Here is a 20194-nt window from a genome sequence, read left to right as displayed (position 1 = left end):
CAGAATCTCCCAAAAGCACAGTGTTATCAGCACAGAGCAACTGTGCCAACTCCCACTTTGTGTTAGATTCTTTATCTTTTAACCTCACACCTCTTACTAACACCAAAGCATTCACTTCTGTTAAAACTCTTACAATCCTTGTCTAAGGCCTACTTTTACTGGGAAATAATCTCCCTTTCTCCTACATACTCTAACCTTAGCCTCATAAAAACTTTTCACTGCTTTCAATAACCTACCTCCTATTCCATACATTTGTAACATCTGCCACACTGCCCCCCTATCCACCCTATCATATGCCTTTTTCAAATCCATAACACAAAAACCTCTTTACCCCTATCTAAATACTGTTCACCTATATGTTTCACTGCAAACGCTTGGTCTATACACCCCCTACCCTTCCTAAACCTTCCTTGTTCATCTGCTATCCTACTCTCAGTTTTACTCTTAATTCTTTCAATAACAACTCTACCATGTTGTTAGGTAAGACACATGTGCAACAGTTAGGTATCTTTATTTCGAAACGTTTCACCTACACAGTAGGCTTCTTCAGTCGAGTACAGAAAAGTTGATAGAAGCAGAAGAGACTTGAAGACGACATAATCAGTCCATCAACTTGGACAACTTCTACTAGTGAGAATAGCTGGATTTGAGAGGGACGTGACCTCCCAACAACTACATTCTTAGCTCTACTAGTGGCCTACATCTCACCTCCTGGCGGTATATAAGGCTCCATCCTGTCACTTCAACTCCATATTGTTTCAGACTATGGAACAATACTCTTCTCCAGACTGAGGGACTGTCCACCTCAAAATTTCAAGGGTGATGGACTGATTACATTGTCTTCAAGTCTCTTCTGCTTCTATCAACTTTTCTGTACTCGACTGAAGCAGCCTACTGTGTAGGCGAAACGTTTCGAAATAAAGATACCTAACTGTTGCACATGTGTCTTACCTAACAACCTGTCGGTATTTTATACCATTTTAATATTTAACAACTCTACCATGCACTTTACCGGGTATACTCAACAGACTTATTCCTCTATAATTTTTGCACTCTCTTTTGTCCCTTTTGCATTTATACAAAGGAACTATGCATAATCTCTGCCAATCCCTAGGTAACTTACCCTCTTCCATTTTTTTTTTTTTTTTTTCAACAAGTCGGCCGTCTCCCACCGAGGCAGGGTGACCCAAAAAAAAAGAAAGAAAATCCCCAAAAAGAAAATACTTTCATCATCATTTAACACTTTCACCACACTCACACATTATCACTGTTTTTGCAGAGGTGCTCAGAATACAACAGTCTAGAAGCATACACATATAAAGATACACAACATATCCCTTCAAACTGCCAATATCCCAAACCCCTCCTTTAAAGTGCAGGCACTGTACTTCCCATTTCCAGGACTCTTCCATACATTTATTAAAAAAAGCACCAACCACTCCAAAACTATATCCCCATCTGCTTTTAACATTTCTATCTTTATTCCATCAATCCCACCTGTCTTACCCCCTTTCATTCTACTCATCATGGCTGTTTAATATATTTATAGATGGGGTTGTAAAAGAAGCAAATGCTAGGGTGTTCGGGAGAGGGGTGGGATTAAATTATGGGGAATCAAATACAAAATGTGAATTGATACAGTTACTTTTTGCTGATGATACTGTCCTTATGGGAGATTCTAAAAAAAAATTACAAAGGTTAGTGGACGAGTTTGGGATTGTGTGTAAAGGGAGAAAGTTGAAAGTGAACATAGAAAAGAGTAAGGTGATGAGGGTATCAAATGATTTAGATAAAGAAAAATTGGATATCAAATTGGGGAGTAGTGGTATGGAAGAAGTGAATGTTTTCAGATATTTGGGAGTTGATGTGTCGGCAGATGGATTTATGAAGGATGAGGTTAATCATAGAATTGATGAGGGAAAAAAGGAGAGTGGTGCATGAGGTATATGTGGAGACAAAAAACGTTATCTATGGAGGCAAAGAAGGGAATGTACGAAAGTATAGTAGTACCAACACTCTTTTATGGGTGTGAGGCTTGGGTTGTAAATGCTGCAGTGAGGAGGCGGTTGGAGGCAGTGGAGATGTCCTGTCTAAGGGCAATGTGTGGTGTAAATATTATACAGAAAATTCGGAGTGTGAAAATTAGGAGAAGGTGTGGAGTTAATAAAAGTATTAGTCAGAGGGCTGAAGAGGGGTTGTTGAGGTGGTTAGGTCATTTAGAGAGAATGGATCAAAGTAGAATGACATGGAGAGTGTATAAATCTGTAAGGGAAGGAAGGCAGGGTAGGGGTCGTCCTCAAAAAGGTTGGAAGGAAGGGGTAAAGAAGGTTTTGTGGGCAAGGGGCTTGGACTTCCAGCAAGCATGCATGAGCGTGTTCGATAGGAGTGAATGGAAACAAATGGTATTTGAGAGCTGACGAGCTGTTGGAGTGTGAGCAAGGATTTAGTGAAGGGATTCACCCTGCCTCGGTGGGAGCCAGCCGACTTGTTGAAAAAAAAAAAAAAAAAAAAAAAAATTCAGGGAAACTGGCTATTTTTATATAGCCGAACTTGAGTCCTGGAAATGGGAGGTACAATGCCTGCACTCTAAAGGAGGGGTTCAGGATATTGGCGGTTTGGAGGGATATGTTGCGTATCTTTATACGTATATACTTCTAAACTGTTGTATTCTGGGTACCTCTGCAAAAACAGTGATTATGTGTGAGTGAGGTGAAAGTGTTGAATGATGATGAAAGTATTTTCTTTTTGGGGATTTTTTCTTTCTTTTTGGGTCACCCTGCCTCGGTGGGAGACGGCCGACTTGTTAAAAAAAAAAAAATGTGAGCAAGGGGCTAGTAACCCCTTCTCCTGTATAAAATACTAAATGTAAAAAGAAAAATTTTTGTTTTTCATTTTGGGCCACCCTGCCTTAGTGGGATACTACCAAAAAATATTAGTCCATAGACCAGAACTACTTCAGTATTTTCTTTTTTTTTTTAAATTTCGTATATCCTAACAAAAAAATAATTAATCCTCCCAACAAATAATATGACGTAATTGATGAAAACCCCTTTGAGAACTGAAATAACCCAATAAACTATATAGAGTATTACATACAACATATGTGAAGGTAAAGCGAGCATGACAGAGCTTGAGGTGTTTTAGAAGTGAGTAGAGAGCCATACAGTTGAGGGAGCACCAAGGACAGTGGAAGTCCCGCCTGGCTTCAGTCTGTTGTCTGCTGTTGTTATTATACACAAATTGGTAGAGCACAAGTTGGGGAGCCTCAGGACTAGCCACACCTAGTAAAAAAAAAAAAAAAATATGAAAACATGCAAAAAAATATTTTCAGAGGCTTAATCCCAATAATGCAACAATAAATTTTCTAAAATTAATACCCAGTATACCCCTCAAATCACAGTACATACATTAAATATAGTATACTGCATTTTATTTTTATTTTTCCAAAAACATTTAAAAATTAGGATAAACTATAGATTATGTAGAAGTGCACTAAAAATAACAAAGAGGCACAATGCCGTGACTGGAACAATACACAAATAACCCGCACATAGAAGAGAGGAGCTTACGACGACGTTTCGGTCCGATTTGGACCATTTACAAAGTCACACAAACGAAAAGGAGCAGGATAGGCATATATAGGCAGGAGGTGGTAGTAGTAGTACTGTTAAAGTTGGAAGTAGGGAAGACAGTTTTAGCAGAAAACCAGTCAATAGGATGGCTGTGATCACTGATGTGACAGAAAAGAGCATTGTTAGTGTCGGCAAGCCTAACACTATTTTTGTGCTCCCTAAGTCTGTCAGAAAGAGATCGACCAGTTTCTCCAAAGTATTGAAGAGGACAGGAGGAACAAGAAATAGAGTAGACACCAAGATCATCTGTAGAGGGAGGAGAGGTATGAACGAGATTAGTGCGAAGAGTGGTGGCCATCCTATTGACTGGTCTTCTGCTAAAACTATCTTCCCTACTTCCAACTTCAACAGTCGCCGTCTTGTTGAATCCTCCCTAATACACAATTTTCCTTGTATGAATCTTAGTCCTGGCTTCGTCTCTGTAGATGCCTTCCTCTCCCACTACATTGTTAAATGCTCCAAACTTCAGAACACTCGTGACCTAACCTGATGCCTCCTTTTTCTTCTCCCTCTTCCCCTTTTACTCTTTCCTGTTTCTCCTTTGGGTTATCTTTCTTCTGCCCTGTGTATTTGTTCCTTTTATTTATTTATTTGTTTTTTTCCCCCTCTATTTGTTTTTTTTCCCCCTCTGTGTTTTTGCTCTTACCCTCTGTGGGCACCTAGCCCCCTTACAGTGCTCCTCTTTCTTAGTATTTGACTGGCCCCTCCTACTCTTACCACCTCCCCACTACTACTTCCTTCCACCTCCACTACTACCACCACTACTACTACTACCACCTCCTGCCTATATATACCCATCCTGCTCCTTTTTGTTTGTGTGACTTTGTAAATGGCCCAAGTCGGACTGAAACGTCGTCGTAAGCTCCTCTCTTCTATGTGCTGGTTATTTGTGTATAGTGCACTAAAAAATTATGCTGTTAGGTATAGTTTTTGTATTTTATTCTATTTTATATTAAAGAATGGTCATGGAAGAGAGGGGAAGAGGTACTGAGCACACATTCAAAAAAAAAAATGGGTATAGCAATTTAAAAGGTCTGTATGATTTGGCATTAATGTTACAATTCTTATTTTGAATGTCTATTATGAGGCCTGGTTATGGACCAGGCCACGGGGGGAGTATGAGCTGATAACAACAAATTCCTGTAATACAGGGAACACATGAATGAGTTTCCTACATACAATAATTTCAAAGCAACATATATGTCTATCTTTTTTATACACTCCTATTCTATTGAAGTAATTATATACATCATGGTATACAGTAGGATACAGCACCATCAAATGTGTTAATGCATCTTCAGTGGGTAGAAAGACCATCAAAAATTGCAGTACAATGTGTTCACTAAAATACCATACACTAGTACAATATTTCCACTAAATGTTGAAATGTAATACTGCAGTCAGCAAATGCCTGCCACTTTTCATAAAAATGAACACTACTCAATTTTACTGAATATTCATACACTTACACACTCTTATATGGGTGTGAAGCAAGGGTTATTGAATGTTGCAGTGAGAGGCAGTCTGGAGGCAGAGGAGTTGTCATGTCTGAGGGTAATGTGTGGTGTAAATATTATGCAGAGAATTCGTCGCTTGGAGATTTACAAGATGTGAGGTTACTTAAAGTATTATCCAGAGGGCTGATGAAGGGTTGCTGAGGTGATTCGGACATCTAGAGAAGATGGAACAAAATAAAATGACTTGGAAGGCATATAAATCTGTAATGGAGGGAAAGGGGGATAGGGGTTGTCTTAGGAAAGGTTAGAGGGAGAGGGTAAAGGACAATTTATGTGTGAGTGGCTTAGACTTCTAGTAAGCATGTGTGAGCCTGTTAGATATGAATGGAGGCAAATGGTTTTCACGATTTGATGTGCTGTTGGAGTGTGAGCAAGTTAATACTATCTATGAAGGGATTCAGAGAAACCAATTAGTCATATTAAAGTTCTGGAAGTAGGAACTACAGTGCCTGCACTCTGAAGGAAGGGCAGGGATATTCCCAATTTTGAACTGTAGTATCAGTGCCCCCTCTGGCAAGACAGTGATGGAGTGAGTGATGGTAAAGTACAGTGGACCCCCGGTTAACGATATTTTTTCACTCCAGAAGTATGTTCAGGTGCCAGTACTGACCGAATTTGTTCCCATAAGGAATATTGTGAAGTAGATTAGTCCATTTCAGAGCCCCAAACATACACGTACAAACGCACTTACATAAATACACTTACATAATTGGTCGCATTCGGAGGTGATCGTTATGCGGGGGTCCACTGTATTTCTTTTTTTCTTTGGGTCACCTTGACTCAGTGGGAGATGGCTGGTTTGTTGAAGAAAATAAGCTTTTAGGCTTTTATATGCTTTGGCAAGTAAAAAAAAAAAAAAAAAAAAAAAAAAAAAAAAAAAAAAAAAAAAAAAAAAAAAAAAAAGCTGTCATTCGTTTTACAACAGTGGTATGGAATCTAACCCATCGTGTTAGTGAGGCATGCCTGTACTGAGGGTTAGCGATAGCTGACATCCTAAACAGTAAAACAACATTGATGACAATGATAAAATTCAATTACAGCAAAAAATTTCATACCCTGAGGCTTTGGTTTTGTAGATGCACTATTAGCCAAGACAACATCTAGGGGTTTTAGAGGTCGTAGTCTTGGTCGCTCTATGACAGAGGTTGAGTTTTCACTGTTCCAGTTTAATGTAAACTTAAGAACAGGAATATTATTAAATATACCATCAAATTTGAGGGTATCAATGCTCTCCCAGCTCGCATTCTTCTTTGGGCTTGATTTACAAAGCTGTGTTGTCTCCCCTGCTTGAAGCTCCAACATTAATTCGTATTGTCCTGGAGTTAATAAACAACGCCCATGACGGTCAAACATCACCAATTCACCAGCATACGTTGATCCTACACCACCATGACTATCCCCATTGATTGCATTAGTGCTAATTAATGGTATATTAGAATCTTGGGAATCTTGTGAAGCACTTCGACCAACACGACGGCGCTTGACAACAGGTTCCCCTGCTGAAAGTTATGAAGTACTATTAATGGGAAGGCTTTATCCAATACTAAAAAAAAAAAAAAAAAAAATACAATATTAATACTAATTAATATTTTTCTAATAAGTAATTTATGTCTTTGAGTGCAACTCTGCTGCAGAAAATTCTCAAAGCTTTCCTGTTAACATTAAAAAAAAACAAATAAATTTCCTGACCAATTTGCAACAAGAAAATATGAACATGCCACACACGCACCAAAAACTATATTAAAAATATATATGCCTGGGATAAACCAACACTAGAAAAACTGACAAAATAATGTCCCTGTGAACTTAACCTATAAAAAGAAAATGGGGTAAAGTTTACTACAACAATCATTTTTTTTTTTCATAATCCCAGTTATAAGGTGGGGACATACTTTGTTATCATAGATGGCATCAGAAAACAAGACATACAGGTTTCATATCCTCTGAGGAAACTCTCAATGGCATTTATTTATACATATATTGTTTATCACCATTGGAATCTGAAGTCAAAACAGAGGAGACTAAATAAACCATTTCCCACACAGAAGTCAATGTAAGTTTTCATACCACCTGCAGCTTCAAAATTAAAATGTGACAAAAATGGTGATAATGTTTATATACATTATATAATTTTTTATCACCAAGGAACACCAGATTCTGACTGTGTGTATGCAAGAAAAACTTTACAAATGGCAATGTCATGATACCATACCGGTAAATTAACTTTTAAATTTACGGCACTACTGCAACCTTCCAATACTATACCTACTGAACATTGTGCATCAGTTTGGTTGTGTTGAATATGTTTTGTAATAAATAAACAAACGAGTATAGTGGATCCTTGGTTATCAGCCGTAATCCATTCCAGAAGGTCAGCCTAAAACCGAAATGGCCTAAAACCGAAATAATATTTCCCATAAGAATTAATGTAAATACAATTAATCCATTTCAGACACCCAAAAATATTAGCAAACAAAATACATTTTTTAAAGATTAATTATAGTTTTACATACACAAAACAATGAGAACTAAATAAAATAAGTAAATGAATATTTAAATCATTATTACATACCTTTACTGAAGACTCTTGTTGGCTTATGGAAGACAGGAAGGAGGAGAGGGGGAAGACTGATTATTGTTTGGAAGGGGAATCCTTCTCCATAAGGACTTCAGGTATCAAGGCCCTCTCTGGGGTTACTTCCCTCCCTGTCTGCTACACTCCCTGCCTGCCTGCTACACTTCCTGCATGCCTATTACACTCCTTGCATGCCTACTACACTCCCTGCATGCCTACTACACTCCCTGCCTCCCTTCCACACTCCCTGGTTCCCTGCTACAGTCCCTGCCTCCCTGTCACACTCCCTCCCTCCATGCTACACTCCCTGCCTGCCTGCATGCCTACTACACTCCCTGCCTCCCTGCTAAACTCCGTTTCGCAACATTAGCTTTCTTGAGCTCTACTTTCTTTGCCAAGTTCTTTCTTAAATTCCATCGTGTTTCTCACTTTCTTTACCAAAGAAACTTTACTAAGAACTTTCTTTGGGCCTATGGTTGCTTATTTCGCAGTTGCACTCAATCAATAACCACAAAAAACAATGGATTATAGCGAAATGTTTGGATGAATGAGCAGAAGTTTCCTCACTCACCCAGAGACACAGCCAGACTGACTCAAGAATGCGCGAGCGGCTGGCGGGCGGGCAGGTGGACGCATCCCATACAGCTGATAAGTGAAATAACGGCCAATAACAGGAATAAAATTTCGGCCAAAAAAACGGGCGATAACTGAGTTGGCCGATATCCGGAAAGGCCAATAACCAAGGGTTCACTGAATACATAAACAAGTGAGTCTGTGAGGCTGAGCTGACACTGGCAATGTTTACAAATGGATGATTTACTCTAACCTCCCACTCCTGTGTTTATATCATCAGTTAAAATGTGAGGAAAATATATCAATACTGGATTGTTTAATTCATAATGCCTCATTCCAACTCTTTAATGTGCAAACATAAATCACTAGTAATTTTTTACAGTGACATTATTGATATACTGTACATGAATACTCTGAACAGAACAATCCCAAACAGGCCCAAGGGCCATCGCAACCCTGACTCAACAATAATAAAATGTGGTACAGGTCCACAACCCTTTATCCAGAATTCTGAAATTGGAAAAGTTCCGAAAACTGAAGTTTTTTCGGGAAGTGTGGAGCATCAGTCATCTCAGTGCTTGGTCATGCCGCCATGTGGCAGCGTTGAGAATCATTCTGAACTTTGAAAAATCCTGAAATTTGAAACAATACTGGCCCCAAGGGTTTCGGATAAAGGGATGTGGACCTGTAATATCCAAGTATTTTTTCTTTCCATTTTTTTTTTTTTAACAAGTCGGCCATCTCCCACTGAGGCAGGGTGACCCAAAAAAGAAAGAAAATCCCCAAAAAGAAAATGCTTTCATCACCATTCAACACTTTCACCTCACTCACACATAATCACTGTTTTTGCAGAGGTGCTCAGAACACAACAGTTTAGATGCATATATCTATAAAGATACACAACATATCCCTCCAAACTGCTAATATCCCGAACCCATATTTTGATAAAAAAAGAAATTTATACACTTCCAGTCATACAAAATGGAAGTACAGCAGATCGTCAATGAATATGGCAGTTATGTTCATAAAAATGGCATGAGAATAAAGAATAATGACAAATGAAGTTAAGAAAATTTGGAAAAATAGAATTATGCTCAACGATCCTCCAAAAATGACAAATAACTTTTTTTAAGCTTTGTAATTCATCAAAATTTAAAAATATTAATGTTCCATTCCTTACATTATAGTCATCATTGCTTGTTGTTCAAGAAATGTGTGGAAGGAGTTGAAGTGACCCTGTACAATACCTGAACAAAAATATGACACACAGTTCTACAATTATCACCTACCATGTCCACAATCACCTGCTAACATTAATCAATATACCATATATTTCCAACCATGACACTTAAGATTTTTTTTACTACATAAATAAATATGCATGGAATAATAACGCCAATATGTGAGTACAAGCTATCCCGAAAAAAATTTAAACAACGATCAAGATAACAAAAAAATATTCATAGGTTATCACCATGCTCTGGTGGTGGTGGTGGTGGTGTTGGGTTTAAGAGTAATGGATGTATTCAGATATTTGGGAGTCGACTTGTCAGTGGATGGGTTTACGAAGGATGAGGTTAACCATAGGACTGATGAAGAAAAAAGGTGAGTGGTGCATTGGGGTATCTGTAGAGACAAAAAAAAATTTATCCATGGAGGCAAAGAAGGGAATGTATAAGAGTACAGTGGTACCAACACTCTTATATGGATGTGAAGTATGGGTTGTAAATGCTTCAGTAAGGAGGAGGATGGAAGCAGTGGAGATGTCATGTCTAAGGACAATGTGTGGTGTGAAAATATTATGCAGAGAATTCAGTGTGGAAATTAGGTGGTGGTGTGGAGTTGCTAAAAATATTATTCAGAGGGATGAGGGATTGTTCAGGTGGTCTGGTCATTCAGAGAGGATGGAGCAAAATAGGATGACTTGGAAGGTGTATAAATCTGTAGTGGAGGGGAGGAGGGGTAGGGGTTATAATAGGAAAGGATGGAGGGAGGGGGTAAAAGAGGTTTCGTGAGCAAGAGGCTTGGACATACAGAAGGCATGTGTGAGCATGTTAGACAGAAGTGAATGGAGACTAATGGTTTTTGGGCCCTGACAAGCTGTTTGAGTGCAAGCAGGGTAATATTTTGTAAAGGGACTCAGGGAAACCAGTTAGCCAGACTTGTGTCCTGAAGGTGGGAAGTACAATGCCTGCACTTTAAAGAAGGGGTTTGGGATATTGGCTGTTTGGAGTGACATCTAAACTGTCATATCTAAGCATCTCTGCAAAGACAGTGAATATGTATGAATGATGGCGAGTGATAAACAATGATGAAACTTTTTTCTTTCTTTTTGGGGTTTTCTTTCTTTTTGGGTCACCCTGCCTCACTGGGAAATGTCTGACGTGTAAAAAAATACATATAATTATCTTTTGTGAATAGCTAGAAATGCATGTTCCTGTTGCTTAGTGTGGCCTAAAAAATTTAGTATTATAAACACCCCTATCTGACCAGTGCCCAGGAGACCAGGCATGGGGTCATTGGCTACCATAATCCACAGCACTGCCCAACAGTGGCTGTTTCTTACTATACTCCTGCCACAGCACAAATTCATATGAGACACCCACATCAAATCATTTTCTCAGAAAAATGTAGCAATAACATTTAAAAACAAGAACTTGACTTACCATTTTCTTGATCGTGCACTAAAGAAACACGGAATACTAAGACATAAGACTTGACTTGATGGCCATTACTTGAGGTAAAATTGTGTGTAGGTATGCTAAGGCAGGCATTTCGCCCACAACCACCACCACCTTCCCCTTCTGATGGATTGATGTTCACATCCTGTGTCCCTACAGATACCTGTCAACAAAAGAACACAGATTGAGGGTATAAAGCTTCCATTTTCAGTTAAAGTTGGTTACTATCTGCTCTACCTAAAGCTGTGTGTGTTTCAAATTTATGTTACAATATTTTGTGACATGACTAATATCAGCTGTAACACTTTTGTATACTTACACCCCATCGCTCACAAATTACGACAGTATATGTACTGTATCCAGTATACATCTTATACTTACATGATTACACGCATACCAGTGAAGATTTATAAGAGAAATTAACATACAATGTAAAAGCAAGAAGCACTTACACTGAAAATTTCATGCAAATTGGTTGAAAAAAAAATTCTTTGCTTGCCTATTAACATCCCAGTTAACACACATTGACAACAGACCCACATTAACACTGCCATGATGGAATATTTTACTTTTGATCCCCCCCCCCCCAAAAAATAGAAAATATCCAAAGTTCTCACTTTAATTATAAATTACATATAAGCAATAGCCCAAATGTGTGAATAAGATGGTGTAGAACCATTTATTCTATAACATGTTAAAAATTCAAGTCAACAACTCTATAAAAATACATGGAATACAAGTGCAAAAACCATGAACTGAATGAGCACTGAGTCTCTCCCGACAATGGTCATGGTAAACGGCAAAGTAACATTTAGAAGGGATTCAGGGAAACCTATTAGCACAAAACAGTCCTGGAGGCAGAAAGTACAGTGCCTGAACTCCAAAGAAGGGGTGAAGATGTTCCAGTTCAGAGGGCCATTGTTCAGTTGTCAGCACACTTCTAGCAAGAGAGCCATTGAATGGAGAGGAATCATCGCTAAGTAGTTTAACAATACATGCAAAAGAGGAATGACTCAGAGCATAGTAAGACCATAGCAGGAAGTACATTGCCTGCACTTTAAAGGAGGGGTTTGGGATAGTGGCAGTTTGGAAGGACATCTAAACTGTAGTATCTGAGTGCCTCTGCAAAGACAGTGATTATGTACAAGTGATGGTGAAAGTGTTGAATGATGATGAAAGTTTTTTCTTTCTGTTTGGGTTTTTCTTTCATTTTGGGTCACCCTGCCTCAGTGGAAAACAGCTTTAGAATGGGTAGGGGGATGTGTAGATCAAGTGTTTACATTGAAGCATATATGTAAACAGTATTTGGATAAAGGCAGGGAAGTTTTCATTGCATTTATGGATTTAGAAAAGGCCTATGATAGAGTGGATAGGGGAGCAATGTGGCAGATGTTGCAAGTGTATAGAATAAGTAATAAGTTACTAAATGGTGTAAAGAGTTTTTATGAGGATAGTGAGGCTCAGGTTAGGGTGTGTAGGAGAGGGGGAAACTACTTCCCAGTAAAAGTAAGTCTTAGACTGGAATGTGTAATGTCATCATGGTAGTTCCATATACAGTGGAACCTCTGCTTATGAATGCCCCACCATGCGAATTTTTCAGGATACGAACCGTCGTTCGGTCGAACTTGCCCCTTAACCCTTTGACTGTTTCAGGTCCCTCTCTGAAACTGTCATTCTATGTCGCCAAATATTCAAAAAAAAAAAAAATTATTTTTTCTTATGAAAATGTTAAGATTATTTTTCTGAGTGTTTTAGTCCAAAAAAAAAAATTTTTGCCATCGGTACTTACTGAGATATAGAGCCATGAAGTTTGCAGAAAATGAGCCGCGTATGGCAACAGCGGCGACTGCCGCTCACCCGGTAAACTTTAGTTTACTTGTAATTGAAGGTTTTTTGTTTTTTTCACTATTTTATTTTTTCACATAACTTATGTGGCCTATGAGACCAAAGTAAGGTGCAATGTATATATATACACTCGTTGTATACAACACAACAAGCACACAAACATAATTATCAATATATTGTTTACAAAACTTGTTTACAAAAACAAACAAACAATTCTTCTTCTTCTTCCTCTTCCTCTTCCTCTTCCTCCTCTTCCTCTTCCTCCTCCTCTTCCTCCTCCTCTTCCTCCTCCTCTTCCTCCTCCTCTTCCTCCTCCTCTTCCTCCTCCTCTTCCTCCTCCTCTTCCTCCTCCTCTTCCTCTTCCTCCTCCTCTTCCTCCTCTTCCTCCTCCTCTTCCTCCTCTTCTTCTTCTTCCTCCTCCTCTTCTTCTTCCTCCTCCTCTTCTTCTTCCTCCTCTTCTTCTTCCTCCTCTTCTTCTTCTTCCTCCTCCTCCTCCTCCTCCTCCTCCTTGTGTGCGAGTGTGTGGCTTATAATTGTTTTGAGTCAGGAGTCGGCAGCTGTCAAAGTGACATATTGTGTCATTAGTCACTACCCTACCGCCTGTCAAAACAATGGGGTCGGATGCTGCTTCCCCTCCTCCATTCTATCTAATTATCTTTCTCCCTCATTTTATATCTTTCAATCTGTCTCTCTTTCTATCTGTCTGCCTATCTCTGTCTCACAGGTACACATAAATACAAGTATACATAGTGTAAATTACCTAGGATAACCCAAGAAATCCAGACAAAGTGCTATACTTCTTGAAGATGTGAGTAAACGTGATGACACAGTCTTGTGGCTCTCTCTGAGACAGAGAGCTAGATGGACAGACAGGGAGCTTGACAGACAGACAAATAGACAGACAGAAATGTTTGTGTACCAGCAAAAACAAAGGGAGGGCAATGGTCATGTAATATTACCCTCCTTTACCCTCATCAAAGTCAGCTCTTATCAGATGTTATCTCCCCTTATCTTGTCACTGTCATGGGGTGGACTTTTTTTTTTCTTGCTTCAAGGGAACAATATTATTACATCTTCTTCTTCCTCCTCCTCTTCTCCTCCTCCTCCTCCTCCTCCTCCTCCTCCTCCTCCTCTTCCTTCCCTCCTCCTCCTCCTCCTCCTCCTCCTCTTCCTCCCCTCCTCCCCCTCCTCCTCCTCCATTGCTTTTGGTCTCAAACTCCTCCAAATCATGAAATTGATCTTCACTGACACTTCCATCTGTGTTAGAGCATCACTTGGGAAGAGAAGAGTCCCAGATTTGCTGGGGAATCACATATTTCTTACCGCTAGACATGCTGAAAAATGACAACTGAAATGGCATTCCCACAATGCACCACTGGCTCCCCGATTTTTTTTATATGGTGCACACTGACCATGGAGACCCATTCTCTCACATGTGGGCCTACCAGCTTTCTCCTGCTTGATTTGAAGCTGCTAGAATTTATGCGTATAAATACGTCAGAAACATTGGCTCGTAAGACGTATTTATACGTCGGAAACAGTCAAAGGGTTAAGGGAGGCTCCTAAAATAAATAAATAAATAAATAAAATATTTATTTCTTTGCAAAGGTTACAATGTGTGTTTACATATTATATGATTGGAGCAAAGAAAGCCACTATCATGCCAAGGCATTTCGGGCAGACTTAACCTAATACTAATAGACTACTTAGGTCTAGACAGGTGAAAAGTGTACTAGTAGTGGTTACCAATGTTTTGCTGATGGTGGCGCCAACTACTGGCAGCCTTATGAAATTTCTCCTTACTGTTATTATTATTACTATTATATTGTATTATCATGTTTTCAGATACTTGGGAGTTGACGTGTCAGCGGATGGATTTATGAAGGATGAGGTTAATCATAGAATTGATGAGGGAAAAAAGGTGAGTGGTGCGTTGAGGTATATGTGGAGTCAAAAAACGTTATCTATGGAGGCAAAGAAGGGAATGTATGAAAGTATAGTAGTACCAACACTCTTATATGGATGTGAAGCTTGGGTGGTAAATGCAGCAGCGAGGAGACGGTTGGAGGCAGTGGAGATGTCCTGTCTAAGGGCAATGTGTGGTGTAAATATTATGCAGAAAATTCGGAGTGTGGAAATTAGGAGAAGGTGTGGAGTTAATAAAAGCATTAGTCAGAGGGCAGAAGAGGGGTTGTTGAGGTGGTTTGGTCATTTAGAGAGAATGGATCAAAGTAGAATGACATGGAAAGCATATAAATCTATAGGGGAAGGAAAGAGGGGTAGGGGTCGTCCTCGAAAGGGTTGGAAAGAGGGGGTAAAGGAGGTTTTGTGGGTGAGGGGCTTGGACTTCCAGCAAGCGTGCATGAGCGTGTTAGATAGGAGTGAATGGAGACGAATGATACTTGGGACCTGACGATCTGTTGGAGTGTGAGCAGGGTAATATTTAGTGAAGGGATTCAGGGAAACCGGTTATTTTCATATAGTCGGACTTGAGTCCTGGAAATGGGAAGTACAATGCCTGCACTTTAAAGGAGGGGTTTGGGATATTGGCAGTTTGGAGGGATATGTTGTGTATCTCTATACGTATATGCTTCTAAACTGTTGTATTCTGAGCACTTCTGCAAAAGCAGTGATAATGTGTGAGTGTGGTGAAAGTGTTGAATGATGATGAAAGTATTTTCTTTTTGGGGATTTTCTTTCTTTTTTTGGGTCACCCTGCCTCGGTGGGAGACGACCGACTTGTTGAAAAAAAAAAAAAAAATTGTTATAATAATTATTATTGTAACATGTACGCACTAATAATAATAATACGTAATAATATTATGCGGAGATAATATTTTAAGGAACTTTTAAATGTCGACGAAGAAAGGGAGGCGGTAATTTCATGCACTGGCCAGGGAGGTATACTATCTTTTAGGAGTGAAGAAGAGCAGGATGTGAGTGTGGGGGAGGTGTGTAAGGCATTACATAGAATGAAAGAGGGTAAAGCAGCTGGAACTGATGGGATCATGATAGAAATGTTAAAAGCAGAGGGAGACATAGTGTTGGAGTGGTTGGTATTTTTGTTTAATAAATGTATGAAAGAGGGGAAGGTACCTAGGGATTGGCGGAGAGCATGTATAGTCCCTTTATATAAAGGGAAAGGGGACAAAAGAGACTAAAAATTATAGAGGAATAAGTTTACTGAGTATACCAGGAAAAAGTGTACGATAGGGTTATAATTGAAAGAATTAGAGGTAAGACAGAATGTAGGATTGCGGATGAGCAAGGAGGTTTCAGAGTGGGTAGGGGATGTGTAGATCAAGTGTTTACATTGAAGCATATATGTGAACAGTATTTAGATAAAAGTAGGGAAGTTTTTATTGCATGTATGGATTTAGAAAAGGCATATGATAGAGTGGATAGAGGAGCAATGTGGCAGATGTTGCAAGTATATGGAATAGGTGGTAAGTTATTAAATGCTGTAAATAGTTTTTATGAGGATCGTGAGGCTCGGGCCAGTGCGTAGAAGAGAGGGAGACTACTTCCCGGTAAAAGTAGGTCTTAGACAGGGATGTGTAATGTCACCATGGTTGTATAATATATTTATAGATGGGGTTGTAAAGGAAGTAAATGCTAGGGTGTTCGGGAGAGGGCTGGGATTAAATTTTGGGGAATCAAATTCAAAATGGGAATTGACACAGTTACTTTTTGCTGATGATACTGTGCTTATGGGAGATTCTAAAGAAAAATTGCAAAGGTTAGTGGATGAGTTTGGGAATGTGTGTAAAGGTAGAAAGTTGAAAGCGAACATAGAAAAGAATAAGGTGATGAGGGAGTCAAATGATTTAGATAAAGAAAAATTGGATATCAAATTGGGGAGGAGGAGTATGGAAGAAGTGAATGTTTTCAGATACTTGGGAGTTGATGTGTCGGTGGATGGATTTATGAAGGATGAGGTTAATCATAGAATTGATGAGGGAAAAAAGGTGAGTGGTGCGTTGAGGTATATGTGGAGTCAAATAACGTTATCTATGGAGGCAAAGAAGGGAATGTATGAAAGTACAGTAGTACCAACACTCTTATATGGGTGTGAAGCTTAGGTGGTAAATGCAGCAGCGAGGAGACGGTTGGAGGCAGTGGAGATGTCCTGTTTAAGGGCAATGTGTGGTGTAAATATTATGCAGAAAATTCGGAGTGTGGAAATTAGGAAAAGGTGTGGAGTTAATAAAAGTATTAGTCAGAGGGCAGAAGAGGGGTTGTTGAGGTGGTTTGGTCATTTAGAGAGAATGGATCAAAGCAGAATGACATGGAAAGCATATAAATCTATAGGGGAAGGAAGGCGGGGTAGGGGTCGTCCTCGAAAGGGTTGGAGAGAGGGGGTAAAGGAGGTTTTGTGGGCAAAGGGCTTGGACTTCCAGCAAGTGTGTGTGAGCGTGTTAGATAGGAGTGAATGGAGACGAATGGTACTTGGGACCTGACGATCTGTTGGAGTGTGAGCAGGGTAATATTTAGTGAAGGGATTCAGGGAAACCAGTTATTTTCATATAGTCGGACTTGAGTCCTGGAAATGGGAAGTACAATGCCAGCACTTTAAAGGAGGGGTTTGGGATATTGGCAATTTGGAGGGATATGTTGTGTATCTTTATATGTGTATGCTTCTAAACTGTTGTATTCTGAGCACCTCTGCAAAAACAGTGATAATGTGCGAGTGTGGTGAAAGTGTTGAATGATGATGAAAGTATTTTCTTTTTGGGGATTTTCTTTCTTTTCTGGGTCACCCTGCCTCGGTGGGAGACGGCCGACTTGTTGAAAAAAAAAAAAAATGTATGAAAGAGGGGAAGGTACCTAGGGATTGGCAGAGAGCGTGTATAGTCCCTTTATATAAAGGGAAAGGGAGACAAAAGAGATTGTAAAAATTATACAGAAATAAGTGTACCAAGTATACCAGGAAAAGTGTACAGTAGGCTTATTATTGAAAGAATTAGTGGTAAGACAGAATGTAGAATTGCGGATGAGCAAGGAGGTTATAGAGTGGGTAGGGGATGCGTAGATCAAGTGTTTACTTTGAAGCATATATGTGAACAGTATTTAGATAAAGGTAGGGAAGTTTTTATTGCATTTATGGATTTAGAAAAGGCATATGATAGAGGTTATAGAGGAGCAATGTGGCAGATGTTGCAAGTACAGTGGACCCCCGGTTAACGATATTTTTTCATTCCAGAAGTATGTTCAGGTGCCAGTACTGACCGAATTTGTTCCCATAAGGAATATTGTGAAGTAGATTACTCCATTTCAGACTCCCAAACATACACGTACAAATGCACTTACATAAATACACTTACATAATTGGTCGCATTGGGAGGTGATTGTTAAGCGGGGGTCCACTGTATATGGAATAGGTGGTAAGTCACTAAATACTGTTAAGAGTTTTTATGAGGAGAGTGAGGCTCAGGTTAGGGTGTGTAGAAGAGAGAGGGAGATTACTTCCCGGTAAAAGTAGGTCTTAGACAGGGATGTGTAATGTCACCATGGTTGTTTAATATATTTATAGATGGGGTTGTAAAAGAAGTAAATGCTAGGGTGTTCAGGAGAGGGGTAGGATTAAATTATGGGGAATTAAATACAAAATGGGAAGTGACACAGTTACTTTTTGCTGATGATACTGTGCTTATGGGAGATTCTAAAGAAAAATTGCAAAGGTTAGTGGACGAATTTGGGAGTGTGTGTAAAGGTAGAAAGTTGAAAGTGAACATAGAAAAGAGTAAGGTGATGAGGATATCAAATGATTTAGATAAAGAAAAACTGGATATCAAATTGGGTGGTAGTAGTATGGAAGAGGTGAATGTTTTCAGATATTTGGGAGTTGACGTGTCAGCGGATAGATTTATGAAGGATGAGGTTAATCATAGAATTGATGAAGGAAAAAAGGTGAGTGGGGCATTGAGGTATATGTGGAGGCAAAAAATGTTATCTGTTGAGGCAAAGAAGGGAATGTGTGAAAGTATAGTAGTACAAACATTCTTTTATGGGTGTGAAGGTTGGATTGTAAATGCTGCAGCGAGGAGGCGGCTGGAGGCAGTGGAGATGTCCTGTCTAAGGGCAATGTGTGGCATAAATATTATGCAGAAAATTCGGAGTGTGGAAATTAGGAGAAGGTGTGTTGTTAATAAAAGTATTAGTCAGAGGGCTGAAGAGGGGCTGTTGAGGTGGTTTGGTCATTTAGAGAATGGATCAGAGTAGAATGACATGGAGAGCGTATAAATCTGTAGGGGAAGGAAGGCGGGGTAGGGGTCATCCTTGAAAAGGTTGGAGGGAGTGGGTAAAGAAGGTTTTGTGGGCGAGGGGCTTGGACTTCCAGCAAGTGTGCATGAGCATGTTAGATAGGAGTGAATGGAGATGAATGGTATTTGGGACCTGACGAGCTGTTGGAGTGTGAGCAGGGTAATATTTAGTGAAGGGATTCAAGGAAACCAGTTATTTTATATAGCTGGACTTGAGTCCTGGAAATGGGAAGTACAATGTCTGCACTTTAAAGGAGGGGTTTAGGATATTGGCAGTTTGGAGGGATATGTTGTGTATCTTTATACATATATACTTGTAAACTGTTGTATTCTGAGCACCTCTGCAAAAACAGTGATTATGTGTGAGTGAGGTGAAAGTGTTGAATGATGATGAAAGTATTTTCTTTTTGGGGATTTTTTTTTCTCTTTGGGTCACCCTCCCTCGGTGGGAGACGGCCATCTTGTTAAAAAAAAATTACGTAATAATTACGTATAATATACGTAATAACATTTTAATATATAATAATACGTAATTGTACAATAGTAATTATAACAATAACAACACTATGCACGTACTGCATATAATTTAGTTTGACAACACCACCACAATGCTCATCAGTGCACGTGCTTATGGAGTTACCCTCGAGGTGCAAGGAATTCTCGTGATTTCCTTATGTTTCGTGCAGTTAATGCGCCAAATTTTTCTTCTAATCATGGATTCTAAGAAAGCAAGTGCAAAGAACAGTGCTGAGAAGAAAAAGAGAAAGATTTGCATGGAATTAAAGCAAGAAATAATTGATAAGCACAGACTAGGTACGAGGGTTGAGGACTTGGCGAATGAGTACAAGAGTAGCCCCTCTACTATATGTACAATACTAAAGCAGGAGTCTACAAAGGCTATAGTGCCAGCAAAGGGCATTACAGTAATTTCTAAGCAGCGGACTTCTGTCAATGAAAAGATGGAAAAGCTGCTGTTGACATGGTTGACGGAGTAACAGCACACAGGAGATACGTAGTGTAGTGAGATAAACATAAAAATTGTACATAGCAGCTATTAAGAAAAGTGTGAACTCCTGACAGGATATGCCGCTCTGCATTTCTTCTCCAA

The 20194-nt window shown here is 39.4% G+C and overlaps 1 protein-coding gene across 7 annotated transcripts in view; it reads right to left on the bottom strand.

The window, feature by feature from the left end:
• Positions 1 to 20194, bottom strand: part of Su(z)12 (Polycomb protein Su(z)12) — a 235063-nt gene that overhangs the window by 74618 nt on the left and 140251 nt on the right. For all 7 annotated transcript variants that reach the window (XM_053791982.2, XM_070098232.1, XM_053791985.2 and 4 more), the window contains 3 exons: positions 10964 to 11141; positions 6205 to 6648; positions 3097 to 3281 (listed from right to left, as the gene is read on the bottom strand). In XM_053791982.2, coding sequence (XP_053647957.1) covers positions 3097 to 3281; positions 6205 to 6648; positions 10964 to 11141 — 807 coding nt within the window. The remainder of the gene's footprint in view (positions 1 to 3096; positions 3282 to 6204; positions 6649 to 10963; positions 11142 to 20194) is intronic.

The sequence above is a fragment of the Cherax quadricarinatus genome, chromosome 61, assembly GCF_038502225.1.
Source record: "Cherax quadricarinatus isolate ZL_2023a chromosome 61, ASM3850222v1, whole genome shotgun sequence".
Classification (NCBI taxonomy): domain Eukaryota; kingdom Metazoa; phylum Arthropoda; class Malacostraca; order Decapoda; family Parastacidae; genus Cherax; species Cherax quadricarinatus.
The sequence above is the reverse complement of the archived record's forward strand: the minus strand, read 5'-3'. Positions and strand labels throughout refer to the sequence as shown.